General features: G+C 35.5%; 1 protein-coding gene and 1 non-coding gene across 3 annotated transcripts in view; one reads left to right on the top strand and one right to left on the bottom strand.

Annotated features, from left to right (window-relative positions):
• SH3BGRL (SH3 domain binding glutamate rich protein like) overlaps positions 1 to 17,238 on the top strand; it is an 84,077-nt gene extending 66,839 nt beyond the window's left edge. For both annotated transcript variants that reach the window (XM_043458667.1, XM_043458669.1), the window contains exons 2-4: positions 7,140 to 7,325; positions 9,853 to 9,933; positions 15,932 to 17,238. In XM_043458667.1, coding sequence (XP_043314602.1) covers positions 7,140 to 7,325; positions 9,853 to 9,933; positions 15,932 to 15,964 — 300 coding nt within the window. In that variant the 3' untranslated portion in view covers positions 15,965 to 17,238. The remainder of the gene's footprint in view (positions 1 to 7,139; positions 7,326 to 9,852; positions 9,934 to 15,931) is intronic.
• On the bottom strand, positions 3,771 to 3,877 carry LOC122436059. Its single transcript, XR_006267832.1, has one exon. It is a non-coding gene; the product is annotated as a U6 spliceosomal RNA (small nuclear RNA).
• Positions 17,239 to 19,154: the final 1,916 nt, after the last annotated feature.

The following is a 19,154-nucleotide window of genomic DNA, read 5'->3' as shown; positions in this document are numbered from 1 at the left end:
GAGGAAGTCTATATATCTGAATTTGCTTTTGCATAAGTTGACTGGGTCAAAACTTTTAACTTGTATAAAAAGTCAAAATGCATACCTACACAAGTGTTTATTCATTAAGAATTTAGTCATAGAAATTGTGAGCATCCATTTAGAAAGTTTACAGGTTTATTTTATAATACTGTACCTTCATTGTTCTAGTGCAATATGCTATAATAGTTGTGAGCTCATTTTTCACAGTTGGTTGTTTATATTAAGCTTTACTAAATGCTGCGATTCATGGGGTCGCAAAGAGTCGGACACGACTGAGCGACTGAACTGAACTGAGCTGAACTGAAATACATCAAGCTTTCAGTAAGCATGAGTCTGCATTCAGTATAGATGGATATATATGTAGCATTTGTGAAGTCATTATTAAGCTTAATCTAAGTGGCATCATTCATAGCAATAAACACTTGCTTTCTCTTCTAAGTTCCCTCCACTCATTTGCTTTGTGATTCATTTCACTCCTCTCACCTAAACACCTTGTGTGGTTGTTTAAGTTTCATACTTAAATACCATTGTGGTAATTAAAATTTTTTAACATATTTATGCCTAATCCTTCCCATTAGATTGTAATTTTAGGAGGGAATCTGCTATGTTTCTTTAGACATTTGAGAGAAACTCATACGTTTCTTACACACTTAAAAGGCACCCAAGAAATATTGTTGAATAGCTATGAAATACAGTGTCAGACAATCATTTTATTTTATTTTTTTTCCTTTATTTATTTATTTTTTCAGTGGGTTTTGTCATACATTGATATGAATCAGCCATAGAGTTACACATATTCCCCATCCCGATCCCCCCTCCCACCTCCCTCTCCACCCGATTCCTCTGGGTCTTCCCAGTGCACCAGGCCCGAGCACTTGTCTCATGCATCCCACCTGGGCTGGTGATCTGTTTCACCATAGATAATATACATGTTGTTCTTTCGAAACATCCCACCCTCACCTTCTCCCACAGAGTTCAAAAGTCTGTTCTGTACTTCTGTGTCTCTTTTTCTGTTTTGCATATAGGGTTGTCGTTACCATCTTTCTAAATTCCATATATATGTGTTAGTATGCTGTAATGTTCTTTATCTTTCTGGCTTACTTCACTCTGTATAATGGGCTCCAGTTTCATCCATCTCATTAGAACTGATTCAAATGAATTCTTTTTAACGGCTGAGTAATATTCCATGGTGTATATGTACCACAGCTTCCTTATCCATTCATCAGCTGATGGGCATCTAGGTTGCTTCCATGTCCTGGCTATTATAAACAGTGCTGCGATGAACATTGGGGTGCACGTGTCTCTTTCAGATCTGGTTTCCTCAGTGTGTATGCCCAGAAGTGGGATTGCTGGGTCATATGGCAGTTCTAATTCCAGTTTTTTAAGAAATCTCCACACTGTTTTCCATAGTGGCTGTACTAGTTTGCACTCCCACCAACAGTGTAAGAGGGTTCCCTTTTCTCCCCACCCTCTCCAGCATTTATTGCTTGTAGACTTTTGGATAGCAGCCATCCTGACTGGCGTGTAATGGTACCTCATTGTGGTTTTGATTTGCATTTCTCTGATAATGAGTGATGTGGAGCATCTTTTCATGTGTTTGTTAGCCATCTGTATGTCTTCCTTGGAGAAATGTCTGTTTAGTTCTTTGGCCCATTTTTTGATTGGGTCATTTATTTTTCTGGAATTGAGCTGCAGGAGTTGCTTGTATATTTTTGAGATTAATCCTTTGTCTGTTTCTTCATTTGCTATTATTTTCTCCCAATCTGAGGGCTGTCTTTTCACCTTACTTATAGTTTCCTTTGTAGTGCAGAAGCTTTTAAGTTTCATTAGGTCCCATTTGTTTAGTTTTGCTTTTATTTCCAATATTCTGGGAGGTGGGTCATAGAGGATCTTGCTGTGATTTATGTCGGAGAGTGTTTTGCCTATGTTCTCCTCTAGGAGTTTTATAGTTTCTGGTCTTACATTTAGATCTTTAATCCATTTTGAGTTTATTTTTGTGTATGGTGTTAGAAAGTGTTCTAGTTTCATTCTTTTACAAGTGGTTGACCAGTTTTCCCAGCACCACTTGTTAAAGAGGTTGTCTTTTTTCCATTGTATATCCTTGCCTCCTTTGTCAAAGATAAGGTGTCCATAGGTTCGTGGATTTATCTCTGGGCTTTCTTTAAATTTTGGTCCGTCACAGTTGGAACCTCTGTCTATCTTCACTTTAAAGTGTCAGCTGAGAAAATGTCAGGTTACTTATAAAACAAGACAAAATTTCATCTTGATTAAATGCTTTATTGCAGGTCAGCACTGTCATGAAAATTACTCTTGTTTTCCCATGAGAAGCGTGATTATTGAAGCTTTGTTCTTCCTTTGGAATTTTTTTCTTTTCTTTTTTTTTTTTTACATACAAGAATTCAACAATTTTATATGTACAACTAGATGAATTTTGACAAATCCAAATCCATTTATGCAATGATGATAATAATCATGGCATGAAAACATTTCCATTAATCAAAAGATCCTTCATGACTCTTTTTTTAAAATAGATTAATTTAATTTTATTTTTATTTTTTATTTTTTTTTCCATTTATTTTTATTCGTTGGAGGCGAATTATTTACAATATTGTAGTGGTTTTTACCATACATTGACATGAATCAGCCATGGATTTATATGTGTTCCCCATCCCGATCCCCTCTCCATCCCATCCCTCTGGGTCTTCCCAGTGCACCAGCCCTGAGCACCCATCTCATGCATCCAACCTGGGCTGGTGATCTGTTTCACCCTTGATAGTATACTTGTTTCCATGCTGTTCTCTTAGGTTGCTTCCACGTCCTGGCTATTATAAACAGTGTTGCAATGAACATTGGGGTACACGTGTCTATTTCAGATCTGGTTTCCTTGGTATGTATGCCCAGGAGTGGGATTGCTGGGTCATATGGCAGTTCTATTTCCAGTGTTTTTTTTTTTTTTTAATTTTTTTATTAGTTGGAGGCTAATTGCTTCACAACATTTCAGTGGGTTTTGTCATACATTGATATGAATCAGCCATAGATTTACACTTATTCCCCATCCCGATCCCCCCTCCCATCTCCCTCTCCACCCGATTCCTCTGGGTCTTCCCAGTGCACCAGGCCGGAGCACTTGTCTCATGCATCCACCTGGGCTGGTGAATCTGTTTCACCCTTGATAGTAACTTGTTTCCATGCTGTTTCTCTTAGGTTGCTTCCACGTCCTGGCTTATTATAAACATGTTGCGATGACATTGGGGTACACGTGTCTATTTCAGATCTGGTTTCCTTGGTATGTATGCCCAGGAGTGGGATTGCTGGTCATATGGCAGTTCTATTTCCAGTGTTTTAAAAGGAATCTCCACACTGTTTTCCATAGTGGCTGTACTAGTTTGCATTCCCACCAACAGTGTAAGAGGGTTCCCTTTTCTCCACACCCTCTCCAGCATTTATTGCTTGTAGACTTTTGGATAGCAGCCATCCTGACTGGCGCGTAACGACATGTCATTGTGGTTTTGATTTGCATTTCTCTGATAATGAGTGATGTTGAGCATCTTTGCATGTGTTTGTTAGCCATCTGTATGATCTGTATGTCTTCTTTGGAGAAATGTCTGTTTAGTTCTTTGGCCTATTTTTTGATTGGGTCATTAATTTTTCTGGAATTGAGATGCAGGAGTTGCTTGTATATTTTTGAGATTAATCCTTTGTCTGTTTCTTCATATGCTATTATTTTCTCCCATTCTGAAGGCTGTCTTAAAAATATGGAACACTTCATGAATTTGCATGTCATCCTTGCACAGGGGCCATGCTAATCTTCTCTGTATCATTCCAATTTTAGTATATGTGCTGCCGAAGTGAGCACCTTCCTTTGGAATTTGAACATTCACTCTGACACCTTCTAAAGCAGAAACCTTATCAGTTAACCTCTTAAAAAAACAAAACAAAACAAAACTTGACCTTTGGCTGACAGACAGGAAACTTACTGAGGCTAACTGGAGACAGATTTTTTCGTGTAGGCAGCAGTTTTTTTAGCAGCCCTGCTCTGTTGTCTTTGGTGGGATGGATACCCTGAATCTCAAACCCTGACAGGTGGAAATTCTTTGGGTGGAAGTGGGGGGTGTGGTTTGCTCTTTGAAAAAGATTGATTTAAATTCCTGAACAGTGCCACTGTCTACTTGCAAATACATTTGTGTGTTGAAAAGGATATCAGTAACCTTTTAACTCCAAAGTATTTTTTCCTGTAGGAAATTTAAATTTTATTCCTTAGGGAAACTTTGTGATACCCATTCCTAATTGTTCTGAACAATTGTTCCTAATTGTTCTAGCAATGCATGGTTTTCAGTCACATCTGTCCAAATCCACTTTTGGGGGATATATTGTATCAAGCATGCACCTATAGGTACTAATTGTTTAGATATTAATCATCCCTTGTAGGAAGTAAAATTGATATTTGAAAATGGACTTACAGATATATAAGAAACAATTTTTTACATTTCCTGAAGATTCAAAGCTGGACAAATGTTCATATTTGCTAGGGCAGAATCTACTTTAAAAATATTATAGCCCATTCTCTTCGGCCCTATAAAGTTGTAGAATACTCTAGGGGGCATGTGTATTTATTTGTCAGGCAGTTTCAGAAGATGGAAGAAATACTTGTGGTCCAGAGCTAATGGTTAGGGAGTAAGGACATCACTGAAGATATACAGTAATTACCACTGATACCAGGCCTGGCTACCACCTTAGCTCAGGACATAGAGAACAGTGTTCCCAACATATTAAGCATTCAATAATGTGAGAAAGGCCCAGAGAGTCATTTATCTTAAGGGTTCTCTGCTTTTTGTCTCACATAAGCATGACAGATGACAGTCATCGAGGGCCATGTATAATTCTTAGCATGTTAGCTATAACAGTAACTCTTAATTCACTAAAAATATCTGTTGGAATGCCAAATGCCTTGAAGTATACCATATTTATAGGATATCTGTATATCTACTTAAATTTGTAAATATGCAAATGATGAACAAATTGTTTGACACACTCCATGCAATCCGAACACCCCCTTTAGCATCATGGAAATTAAAACGCACTAATTTAATTGAGCCTTCTACCACGCCTGTTACTGATTCTTACATGGATTATCCTCAAAATTCAATGGAAACAGTGACAGACTTTATTTTCTTGGGCTCCAAAATCACTGCAGACAGTGACTGCAGCCATGAAATTAAAATATGTTTGCTCCTTGAAAGGAAAGCTATGACAAATGTAGACAGTGTATTAAAAAGCAGACATCACTTTGCTGACAAAGGTACATATATTCAAAGTTATGGTTTTCCCATTAGTCATGTATGGATGTGAGAAATAGACCATAAAGAAGGCTGGACACAGAAGAATTGATGCTTTTGAACTGTGGTGTTGGAGAAGACTCTTGAGATTCCTTTGGACTGCAAGGAGATCAAACCAGTCAATCCTAAAGGGAATCAGTTCCGAATATTCATTGGAAGGACTGATGCTGAAGCTCCAGTACTTCGGCCACCTATTGTGAAGAGCTGACTCATTGAAAAAGACCCTGATGCTGGGAAAGATTGAAGGCAGGAGAAGAAGGGGACAACAGAGAACAAGATGATTGGATGGCATAACCGACTCAATGGACATGAATTTGAGCAGGCTCCAGGAGATGGTGAGGGATGGGGAAGCCTGGAGTGCTGAAGTCCATGGGGTCGCAAAGAGTCAGACACGACTGAGTGACTGAACGAGAACAATCCTCAAAATTCAAAAGGTGGTGTGTTTAGTTGCTCAGTTATGTCCGACTCTTTTCAATCCCAAGGATTGTAGCCCACCAGGCTCCTCTGTCCATGGGATTCTCCACAAGACTACTGGAGTGGGTAGCCATTCCCTTCTCCAGGATATCTTCCTGATCCAGGGTGTGGTATTGTTACATTTATAAATTAAAGTTTGATTTTATAAGTTAATAAGGAAATATGATTCCTATTAGAAAAACTGGCTACAAATTTTGCTGATTTCAAGTGATTTTTAATGGAGGACATTCTGTGCTCTGATCTAAATATCTTGTAGTGATTTCAGTTCCTTTTGGGAGAAGTTGAGAATTTTTTTTTCCTGGAGTTGTGTGATGAGAGATAAAATTACCTGTAGTCACAAACAAGTTAGAACAAAAATATGACTCTGTTTATGCATGTATGTATGTGTGTGTGGGGATATAAATCTAAAGAGGGCTTGACTATATGAACTTTTTTTATTTTGCATTTTGATTTCCATTAAAAAGACTTTTTCTTTTGATTTTGTATTTTTGATGCTTCTGCTCCGTGAGTCTTTTTAGTGTAGTTCCATGAAGAAATATTTATTGATTGTGCTCTGCAGCTCAGAAATGTTTACTAAGTTTTAAATTTGGGTCAATTACTATAGATGTGTGAATCAAGGTTCTAAAAGAAATGCATATCAGGGAAGAAACCCAAAAATATTAATTTTATTATTTTGAAGCCTTCTAGGAACGATTAGGAGACAAAATAAGTGTATTATCTCCAAGATTCCTTAGTGTTACATGTTAAGGGCTAATGAATGGTATGGGTATATTTCAAACTTATTATAAAAGCAGGCTTAGCTCTTCTTACATCTTCCTCAGTTTCTATTCTAAATGATGAAAATTGAGGCATAGAGGTTTAAAACATTCTCAAGGTAAGATTCATTTCTGTTAGCTGTGTGGTGCTTATTAAGACAGGAATTAGACTCAGGTCATTTGGGATGACTTTCAACAAGGGCTAAAATTAAGAGAGGTTTGTAGATACTTTTCAGTTAATTGCCCTTTTTATTATTGATATGCATCAGCTAGCTTTTCTTCTATATGATTAGATGTAATTCCAGAGGAAAAATAAAAGTCCGGTTGATAAAAGGATCTGTGAACTGAAAGCTCTTCAGTCCTCTTATGAGACATCATTGAGAACACACTAATAAAGAGGGAAAAACCACATATATTTTGGAAAGCCACAAATCTTGATCCATGTATGAATTCATTTCTACTAGTTCATTAACACACTTTTATTGAATTTGAAAAATAAAAACAACAAAAGCTGTTTGTTCAACAACATGATTTCTTGTCCTTTGGGTCCTAGATTAAGAAAAAACAGCAAGATGTTCTTGGTTTCTTAGAAGCTAACAAAATAGGATTTGAAGAAAAAGATATTGCAGCCAATGAAGAGAATCGGAAGTGGATGAGAGAAAATGTACCTGAAAACAATCGACCAGCCACAGGATATCCCCTGCCACCTCAGATTTTCAATGAAAGCCAGTACCGTGGAGTAAGGAACCAATTAAAATTCTTATTTTTTTTCAAATGGATTGCCTCAAACCCATTCTCTTTCTTTTACTCCCACTCCAAATCTCCATACAGTCATTCATCCTGCTTATCCTTTGCATCCATCCTAGACATCTGGGGTGTTTTACCTTCTCAGTTCAGTTCAGTTCAGTCACTCAGTCATGTCCAACTCTTTGCGGCCCCAAGAACTGCAGCATGCCAGGCCTCCCTGTCCATTGCCAACTCCCAGAGTTTACTCAAACTCATGTCCCTTGAGTCGGTGATGCCATCCAGCCATCTCATCCTCTGTCGGCCCCCTCTCTTCCTGCCTTCAATCTTTCCCAGCATCAGGGTCTTTTCAAATGAGTCAGTTCTTCACATCAGGTGGCCAAAGTATTGGAGTTTCAGCTTCAGCATTCGTCCTTCCAATGAATGTTCAGGACTGATTTGCTTTAGGATGGACTGGTTGGATCTCCTTGCTGTCCAAGGGACTCTCAAGAGTCTTCTCCAGTACCACAGTTCAAAAACATCAATTCTTCGGTGCTCACCTTTCATTATAGTCCACCTTTCACATCCATACATAACGACTGGAAAAACTATAGCTTTGACTAGACAGACCTTTGTTGGCAAAGTAATGTCTCTGCTTTTTAATATGTTGTCTAGGTTGCTTGTAGCTTTTCTTCCAAGGAGCAAGTGTCTTTTAATTTCATGGCTGCAGTAACCATCTGCAGTGATTTTGGAGCCCCCTTCCCAAAAAAGAAATAAAGTCTGTCACTGTTTCCACTGTTTCCCCATCTATTTGCCATGAAGTGATGGGACTGGATGCTATGATCTTAGTTTTGTGAATGTGGAGTTTTAAGCCAACACTTTCACTCTCCTCTTTCACTTTCATCAAGAGGCTCTTTAGTTATTCTTTGCTTTCTACCATAAGGGTGGTGTCATCTGTATAGCTGAGGTTATTGGTATTTCTCCTGGCAATCTTGATTCCAGCTTGTGCTTCATCCAGCCCAGCGTTTCTCATGATGTACTCTGCATGTAAGTTAAATAAGCAGGGTGACAATATATAGCCTTGACGTACTCCTTTCCCTATTTTGCCTTCTACTTGGAGGCAAATGGATGAGTCATTCACCAAAAAGTTATTGGTGAATATGTAAGTACAGACTAGAGTATTTTATTGTTTTAGTATGTTCATGAAGAAGCTGCTGAAAAGAGGTGAGCTGTTTTACTTATTTAGTTTGAAATTAATTTAAAAAGAGGAATACCTTATTTTCTGCTTAAAAGTAGTAAAGCTTTTATTTTGGTATCATTAATGAATTTTCTTTAAATTTTTGACTTATGTATGGATTAGGGAAACAAAAGTAATTTTTACTTTGTGATTGGTGTTTTCAAGTATGCCATCTTGGTTGTTGATGGCAAGTCAACAAGGAAAGCTGTGACCAACCTAGACAGCATATTAAAAAGCAGAGATATTACTTTGTCAACAAAGGTCCGTCTAGTCAAGGCTATGGTTTTTCCAGTAGTCATGTATGGATGTGAGATTTGGACTATAAGGAAAGCTGAGTGCTGAAGAATTGATGCTTTTGAGCTGTGGTGTTAGAGAAGACTCTTGAGAGTCCCTTGGACTGCAAGGAGAATCCAACCAGTCCATCCTAAAGAAGATCAGTCCTGGGTGTTCATTGGTAGGACTGATGTTGAAGTTGAAACTCTGATGCTTTAGCCACTTGATGTAAAGAGCTAACTCATTTGAAAAGACCCTGATGCTGGGAAAGATTGAGGGCACGAGGAGAAGGGGACGACAGAGGATGAGTTAGTTGGATGGCATCACTGACTCGATGGACATGGGTTTGGGTGGACTCTGGGAGTTGGTGATGGACAGGGAGGCCTGGAGTGCTGTGGTTCATGGGATCGCAAAGAGTTGGATACAACTGAGTGACTGAACTGGACTGAACTGCCCTTTCAGTCTTATTTCATGAAAATCTCATACCCTTCCTCCAAACACAACACAGATTTACTATTCTTATGGTCATGGGCATGCCTAGCTAATATCTGGTCTTCCATTGGTTCTGAAGACATCTCTACTTTTAAATTATTTTAATTTTTTATTATTTTATTTATTTTATAATTATTTATTTTTATTTTTATCTGCATTAATAATGCAGGAGAAATAATGGTGAACTGGAACAACAGTTTCAAATCAAAATTAAGCAACCTCTTACTGGCATAGAGTTGGCTACTTTGGGCTGTGAAGAAAGCTATTTCCCCTGAGGCAGACTTAAGTTCTATGCAGTATGAAGTAAGAGACCAATTTCTGTATCTCACAGAACAGTATATCTTTTAACCCACATTAACTGGGGTCCAATGAGCCTTGCCTGTTTACTGCTCTTTATAGAATTCTAGCATTATGGAAGTTAACTGACCTGTCTGCCCCCAATGATGTTGAGCAGTCAGATCATTTTGAATTAATTTCCCCTTTTCTTTCCAACCAACGAAGGTTGCATATTGCTAATTCTTCTTGCCTTCTTTTTATCAAGGATTATGATGCCTTCTTTGAAGCCAGAGAAAATAATGCAGTGTATGCCTTTTTAGGCTTGACAGCCCCACCTGGTTCAAAGGTATGATTCATTTTTCCTTTTCTTTGTAGGCCACTTTATTGCTTTTTTTAAAAATAAAATCAGTAAAATTTCCTTTATTAAGTATACAGATTAAGCCAGAGGCTTACAGCATAGGTAAAAGGAAATGTCCCTGCTCTGCATGCACTTAATCCCTAGTATGGTAAACAGATGTGCATAATCAAGTATATTATGTATGTGGATAAGAGGTAGGCAGAGTGACTTCCCTGTCAAACTGCCCAAAACAGCAGATTTCTCACTGACCCATTCACAAACAAGTGGTTAGCAACTTTAAAGAATCCATTATTCCAGTTGTCATGTAAGGGTCTACATGGACAGAAATCATCTTAGTTCATAATAATCTTCTTGGTGATATCTATTGTTTTCGTGTGGAAGCAACTGCCATAGTCACCTATTCAAATTAACTAAGAGCATCTGAGTCTCAAAACTGGTCACTAAATTGCTGGCTGAATTTGGAAATTTTCCCTTGCCAATGAAAAAATTTTTTGAGTGGCAGAGTTCCCAGAGGAGACCATGTAAAGAAAAACATCAATAATTAAATTGCAAATTTGAAGAAAAGTCTCAAAGCTATGGACTTTAAATATGCCTTTGCCTTTTACCACATTTCTTCTCGACAAAGGCTAGTTTAATCAAAATGTGTGTCCCCTGCTGGCATTTTACATTTTGCTCTTAGAAGTTAATTGTATGTTAAACAGATTCTTCAAACTCCAGCTCCTTCTCCAATTTTGAGTCTGTATTATTGTCTATGTTTTCACTAGAGACCATTTACAGGCATTTTTGAGTCACTGTGAAATTCTGTTTTCTTGCCAAACTTTCTTTTACCATGGATAAAATGTATTATTTTAGGCTTTATATAATTCAAATTGTAGGAAATCTTAGGTAAGGAATTTTCCTTTAAACAAGTTGTGTGCATAAGTTGCTTCAGTCATGTCCAGCTCTTTTGTGACCCTATGGACTGTAGGCTGCCAGACTCCTCTGTTCATGGGATTCTCCAGGCAGGAATACTGGAGTGGGTATCCATGCTGTCCTCCAAGGGATCTTCTCAATCCAGGGATCAAACCGGCATCTCTTACATCTCCTGCCTTGGCAGGAGGGTTCTTTACTACTAGCGCCACCTTGGGAAGCCCTTAAAGAAGTTAGTAAAACCCAAATTGTCACTAATTTCAGGGCATATATTAGAGAAAGTATGAAAGGAAGGATCATCTATTTTTTATGACTGATGACTTTCAGTGAAAAGTGGAAGTTATTCATTCATTTATTCATTCAGTAAATATTTACTGAGTGTCAAATATTGACTTGATATTGATGGTAGGGCAAATACAGAGAATATGGCATAATCTCTATCTTCAAAGTGTTTATAACCTAGTGAGGGACATGTATGCAAGTAATTATACAATGAATATGCCTACAAATAATTATGATATACTGTGGTAAATTCTATATGATTGGTATAAATAAAGTTTAGTAGGCACCCAGAAGAAATAATCATAAATTGCTACGAAGGACTTTGGGGAAGATTTCACAGAGGAATTGACATTTGAGCTACTAGGGATTCCAAAATACTGAAGTAACACTAAGCGTCTTTCACAGAGGTTGCAGCAGGAACCACTGCGTTTGGATATAGCTGCACCTGATGGTATATCTGGGAAGCAGTAGTGCAGTGTAGCATGAACCTAGAATAGGACATATTAAATAAAAGAAGATGCATTAGGAAGTGAGATTGGCTAGGTAGGTTGGGGCCAGATTATGAATGCTGTGCTATGAATGTATGTGTACATGAATGCTATACTTTCAACTTCATCTTCTAGGCATGTAAAAGCCGTGGTGTGGAATGAGGGAAGGCAATGAGGTGATTATATCTGTATTTTAAGATGTGATTTGATCTTTGTGTTAAGAAAATAAATTTAGCAGATTTATCTGTGGATTGTGAAACATTGAATAAATGAAATATTAAGAGTTGGGCTGACCCATTAGAGGGCACCTTAAAAGTCCAGAAGAGATGACCTAAAGTGGGACAGCAGCTATAGAAAGGAAAAGATGGATTTAAGAGGCACAGAAAAATCACTTGTGATAGAATTTGGCAGTTTACTAGATTCTTGTGTATGAAAAGAGTTGGAAAGGATTGAAGCAATCTCTAAGGCTTCTAACCTGGGTGATTGGGAAATAAAGAAAAAGTCATGGAGGAAACAGAAAAGTGAGTAGTCCAAGGGAGGGGTTAGCCTTGGAAAGGAGAGAGTATGCAGTTTTCTTTTGAGACTGGAAAGAATGAGGGGAGAAAGATGAAAATCGAAATTTTAATGTGCATGGGAGTTTAGGAAAGTTCATATTTGAAAATGTTGTATCTTTAGTATGAGGTAGGAACAAAAATCATCTGCTAGGAAGGATGGGAAATTCAATGAGAATTGAAAGTATTCACTTGTTGAAAATAATAATAATAAGCCAAAGAATAGGCTAAGATCATTGATGGAATGATGGCTTAGCAAGATGAAAGGCCCAGTTGAAGTTAGAGTTGATGAGCCCATTATGAAGCCAGTCAATTTATTTATAGTGATTTTTTCATCCTTGTTTAACCCTAGAAGTAGGAATAGAGTAAATGAACAGCAGATATTATCAAGGATTGAACTATAGGGAGCTGATAGATTGGGATAACAAAAAGACATCCAGAATTGACAGTGGGGTTGAGGGTAGATTGGTAATAGGAAGATTCTGAATGTTAGTATTTAATAGGTTTTTCTCAAGATTAAAAGTGATAAATTTTATATCAGAAGAGTTTCCCCCTTTAATTTAACAAGACAATAAGTCTTCCAGAAAGAACTGGCTGAAAAGAAAGTATACAAAATAAAGAGATACAGCTAAGTAACCTGCATTGGAAAAATGCAGTCATAATAAAAGAAACGTGATAAAAGTAGATACAGTATTCATCTGTGAAGTTAACAAATATAAAACAGTGATAATGCTCAATGCTGAGAAGGGTGCATTGAAACATATTCTCTCATATATTACTGATGCTGGTATAAATTGGTACTACTGCTTGAAAACCAAAATGGCAAATATATATTAGGGATCTAAAAAATGTTTACAATTCTTCATCCAGTAATTTTACTGGGTATTAAAGCCTATTGAAATAATTTTATACACAGAAAAGGCTTGTTGAATAAAAAAATAAAAATTTTATTTATATCTTAAGAAATTTGTAAACAAGTTAAATGTCTAAAAATAGGATCAACAAAAATGGTTTATCCACTTAATGAACTCATGCTCTCATTAAAAAATGATAGTTTGTGAAAAGATACATTATAATGAGCTACAGAATTGCTTTTATTGCATAACAAACATTCTAATTACATTTAAAATCTATTTATAGGGCAAAAGAGACTAGAATCATAACTAATAATATACCTATTTTTCCCTTTATTTTCCAAATAATTAAAATACATTCTCTTTACATTTAAAAATTATTGAAAGCCAGTGCACTGGAAAACTTGTGATTTAAAAGTACCCAATATAATTGAAAAAAAAAATAATAAAAGTACCCAATAGCAAATAGTCCCATAAAGCAAGGAATCCCATTTAATAAAATATTTTTTTTATTCTTTTCAATATTGGATGCATTTAAACATAGTATATAAAGATATTTACTATTTACTTTTTTTGCTATTTACTGTTTTATTAATACAAAAAATAATTTCTTAGCATTAGCATTTCTTACATTTCAGTAGAGTTGATAGTTTTGATATGAAATAAAATAATTGATATATTTTTACTAAAATATAAAAATCCAGTGATGTGGAAAAGCCATGTTCACTAACACGTTGAAGGAACAAAGCACGCTGGTTAAAGAAGTATTCTCATTGACTTTGAACCACCTGGCTCTAGGGAAAGGCCATGAAAATCTGCCTCTACTGTGGGATTTGAAACATTCCCATTTCTACTAAATCCATTCCATTTTACTACATCTCCAAGGGAAACTGTATGTTAACAACACTTAGTTGTGGTGTTGGTCTTAGTTACTTTCCACTTAATCCAGAAAGTGGAAAGAAGAAAGGTAGGAAAAAAATACGGATACCTGCAATGAACCAAGCACTGAGCTATACATTTCACATTTATCTCATTTTATCTTTATTCCAGCCTTAAGAGATAGGTATCCTCAATGCAATTTTACAGAGGAGGAAACTGATACTCAGATAATTTAAGTAATTTGACCAAGACTACATAATAATTCAGTAGCAGATATGGAATTTGAACCCAGGATTATATGACTCAAAACCAATGCATTTATAGAATGATGTTTATAGTGGGAGTAGGTAAAGAACACATCATATTCCTACTTCTAAAGCTCTCTGGTTGATTAAATAACTAGTGATTCTATAAATACTAGCCACTTACTTTTACATAATAATAAAGCTTTTAGCACAATTTACATATTGTATGAATAAAATATATTTTTAAAAGTAAATAATTTAAATATATAGTATATTTTATATTTAAATATAAGTATAATATAATTAATATACTATACTTACAGGTATATATTTAAGTATATATAATATACTACATATATTTAAGTATATATAATATACTTATGAGTAAATATAAGTATAGTATATTTAAATGTAGTATATTAAATAGTATGTGCTCTTAAAGACAAATTATAAAGAATTTTTAATTGCCTTTTGTTTTTGATTTTTGTGCAAGTAATTTATTCCATTAAAAAGGATAACTGAAAGCTACACAGTTTGTGACAGATCAGTAAAGATTGATAAGTGTGACTTTAGGGAACTAGGCTGTCTCCAAAATACTAGTTACTCAGGTATTAGGTGCTCGTAAGAAGAAGGACATTACATTAGTCACATATTCATGTTTTTATACCACTGCTTCCCCATCTATATATGCTAGGCCATTGAAGGTTTTTGGTATAAAATTAATTGTGCTGTGTGAGGAAATATTTAGAATCTTCTTCAATAAAATGAAACAAAATACATACCGTGGGTCTAAGACAGACTCATTTTGACAGCCAAACACTACTTTCGAAATTTCATAATAGCTTAGGGACTGTATGTATGTATGTATGTGTGTATATATATGTGTGTATATATATATGTGTATTTTTTTTTTTGTTACTAAGGGTTTTGGAAGGTGAGTCAATAGTGTATTACATCTGTTTTGTTAAGCATGTATTAAGAATGAATTACACTGTCTTCTGGTTTCCTTCTATCAGTTTTGCTTCTTTTTTTGCAGGGGAGGTAAAAATGTAGCACCTTTTACTTTTCCTTTCTTTCAGTGTTAGCATCAGAGGCCTATTTTGGAATATTCAGTTGCTTTCACTCCTCCTGATATTGTCAAGAGAGGTGTTTAGGTGCTGATTTTCTAGTATATATGATTTCTACAACTCAAATCTGAGGTTTCTTTCACCAAATTCACTCATGCCACCCATCTTTATTTCCATATATTTTTCCTTGAATTGTATTTTGTGTTGAGTACTATCTTAAGTGCCAGAGCACACCTATAGGTCAGAATTCCTATGGTAGAAGTACTCACTGTTCACAGGAACTGCTAAGAAATTTAAAAACAGCATTTTAGCAAATAACACATTTTCTAAGTAACTTAACCTTAAACAAAACTCAGCAGACTGGAAACTGTAGATGATAATGTTTTTAAACACTCAATTTTTGTGAAAAATCACTCAAAAAGTAAATTAGCTACTTTTAAATAAAATGTCAACTATAATTGACACAAGTGTAAATCACTCACTTTTATGGAATTGTAGACAGTTCTCTATTACATCTGTTTCTAGACAGAAGTTTCTATATTATAGTTTTTCTATTAAGAATTTTTAAGCCATCTTTTTCTGGGGGCTATTTTTCTGATTTTGAATAGTCTTAGTAATTTGAGATAATATAGTTTACTCAAAATACACATGTATGTATGTTTTATGATATTTCAATCTGTTCTTTTTCTCTTTTTTTTTTTTTCATTTCAGGAAGCAGAAGCTCAGGCAAAGCAGCAAGCATGAATCTTAAATATTCTGCCTTAAGCATCCTGAAAAAGGAGTCTCCATTGCTTTTTATAAAATAGCAAAATTATCATGGCTTCAAAAGAAATAGGCTTAATGTTGAAAAACTAGATTAGTTGGTACTTTCACATGCAAACAGTCAAAATGAATTCATAATTAAAATGTTAGCAATGTGATGAGGAATATAGGAAATGAACATAAAATTTTAAGTAGGTGCCATGGAATACTATTGTCCGCTAAGGTATTTTATGTACTTCAGTGATTTTAAAAAGCAAGCACCTGTTCCCTTTTTCGGTATTATTATTGCAGTTTAATTATATCTGTATCTCTACATTGAGTAATTTTAAAAGGCGAGTGAGAATTTGTCTCTTGTTCCCAAATTGCCTCATTAATTTTAGTAAGCAAAAGTCTGTACCTTTTTAGTGTGAATTATTGTGACTAAAAAGTAGTTGCAGATAATGTTTATGATATGTCATACATTGTAATTTCCTGTGGTATTTATAACATTCCCATTCCTTTGTAGTTAAAAATTTAAAAAATAATTATATGTACTGAATCACAGGTCTTCTAGGCTTCTAAATGTAGCCTTTCATTGCATATTTCAGTGACCAGAACAGATGACCTCCCACAAAAAAATGATGTATTCAGTTGAAAATTTCTTGCTTAACTAAACACTTTTCATGCAATCATGTTGCTAAGCTGCTTGCCCTGGAGAAATATGTATATGTATGTTATGGAAGTGGGATGGCAAATAAGTTTAAAATGGCATCTTTTCACAAAGAACTCAGACCTTTAATTAACTTTTAAAATAGATTGGAAATAAGTTTCCCCTTTTAAAACAACTTATGATCATGAATGCCACTATTTCTGATGTATTTGACATTTTTGTTTCAGCTTATTGTATGAGTGCATTAATCTAAGCAGAGAGAATCTTTTCTCTGCCTCTATTCCCATGAATACCGTAAGTATCAGACAAAAGGATCAATTTTTTAAAATATTAATTTTGAAAACTTCTTAGAAGACAAGAAACATTATGGCCTACATCAGCCAGAAGACATGTATATTGTACTTTAGTTCCACACTACTATTGTACTTTGGTTCCACATTACTGAAAGCAAACACATTTTACTTTAAATTACTTTATCATATCATTTAATGTATGCAAGTCTGTGCTCTTTGCCAAAATCAACATATAATGAAGACATGGCTTTGTTTACTGAAATTCAAACTTGCTGCAATGTTTTAAAATAAACTCAGTACTTTCAAAAACATAATTTTTGTGTTCATATAGTTTCTAAATAGTGTAATAGTAATTTTAGATGGGTAATACACTTTTTAGGTAGTGGGAAAGGAGAAAAGAGACGATAACAAAAAGAAAACACTTTGAATAAACTTTCTAAATTTCTTATTTAGGATTCTGAATTTTGCAGTATACACTGGAGTCAAAGCATTATTTTGTGTACAAAAATATGCTATGGAGAGGTCTAGAGTAAACAGAGTATTTTGTAATAAATTCTGGAAAATGCTAAAACATTTTTTCATCAATATTTTCTCCTGAGATTTATTAAATGCAGATGATGATACTTGCAGTATTTTGTGGGTATTTTTGCTTTTCCTTTAGTTTCAAATAATCAATACTGTCAAAAACAGATATTCTTTAAAAATAGATGACAGTTTTGAGATGTTTATATCTACTAGACTATACCTTAAAATTAACATATATGTATATGTAAAGTAAAATGTTGAATTGAGTCTTCATAAATTGAAGTCTTTCTTTTTGTCAGCTGAGTACTATATGTCCTATAGATATAAAAAAAGCAGGTGAAATTCTGAATATTAGGAAGTGCCTTCAAGGCCATGCTGATTTTGGTCACTGCCCCCTGTACAATGTTATGAACCTTTGTGCATAGTTCCTCAGACACTCTGCCTACCAGATCTAATCCCTTGAATCTACTTGTCACCTCCACTGTATAATCATAAGGGATTTGATTTGGGTCATACCTGAATGGCCTAGTGGTTTTCCCCTACTTTATTCAATTTAAGTTAGAATTTTGCAATAAGGAGCTCATAATCTGAACCACAGTCAGTTCCGGGTCTTGTTTTTGCCAACTGTATAGAGCTTCTTCATCTTTGGCTGCAAAGAATATAATCAATCTGATTTCGCTATTGACCATCTGGCAATGTCCATGTATACAGCCATATCTTGTGTTGTTGGAAGAGGGTGTTTGCTATAACCAATGTGTTCTCTTGGCAAAATTCTTAGCCTTTGCCTTGCATCATTTTGTACTCCAAGGCTAATCTTGCTTATTTCTCCAGGTATCTATTGACTTCCTACTTTTGCATTCCAATCTCTATGATAAAAAGGACATCATTGGGTTTGTGTGCATGTGTGTGTGTGTGTGTTAATTCGAGATATCTTGTAGATCTTCACAGAACCAATCAACTTCAACTTCTTCAGCATTAGTGGTTGGGGCATAGTCTTGGATTATTGTCATGTGGAATGGTTTGCCTTCGAAATGAACTGAGAATATTTTGTTCTTGAGATTGCACTTAAATACTGCATTTCAGACTCTTTTATTGACTATGAGGACTATTCCAATCTTCTAAGGGATGCTCACGCACAGTAGTAAATAAAGTCATCTGAATTAAGAATAGCAAGTAGAGATAAGAAAACCTTTCTCAACAATCAATGCAAAGAAATAGAGGGAAACAATAGAATGGGAAAGGATAGAGATCTCTTCAAGAAAATTAGAGATACCAAGGGAACATTTCATGCAAAGATGGGCTCAGTAAAGGACAGAAATGGTGTGGACCTGACAGAAGCAGAAGATATTAAGAAGAGGTGGCAAGAATACACAGAAGAACCGTACAAAAAAGATCTTCATAGCCCAGTAAATTATGATGCTGTGATCATTCACATAGAGCCAGACATCCTGGAGTGTGAAATCAAGTGGGCCTTAGGAAGCATCACTACAAACAAAGCTAGTGGAGGTGATGGAATTCCAGTTGAGCTATTTCAAATCCGAAAAGATGATGCTGTGAAAGTGCTGCACTCAATATGTCAGCAAACTTGGAAAACTCAGCAGTGGCCACAGGACTGTAAAAGGTCACTTTTCATTCCAATCCCAAAGAAAGGCAATGCAAAAGAATGCTCAAACTACCACACAATTGCACTCATCTCACATACTAG

This window comes from Cervus canadensis, chromosome X (genome assembly GCF_019320065.1).
Source record: "Cervus canadensis isolate Bull #8, Minnesota chromosome X, ASM1932006v1, whole genome shotgun sequence".
Classification (NCBI taxonomy): Eukaryota; Metazoa; Chordata; class Mammalia; order Artiodactyla; family Cervidae; genus Cervus; species Cervus canadensis.
Note: the sequence above shows the minus strand (reverse complement) of the source record. Positions and strands in the feature narration are given on the sequence as shown.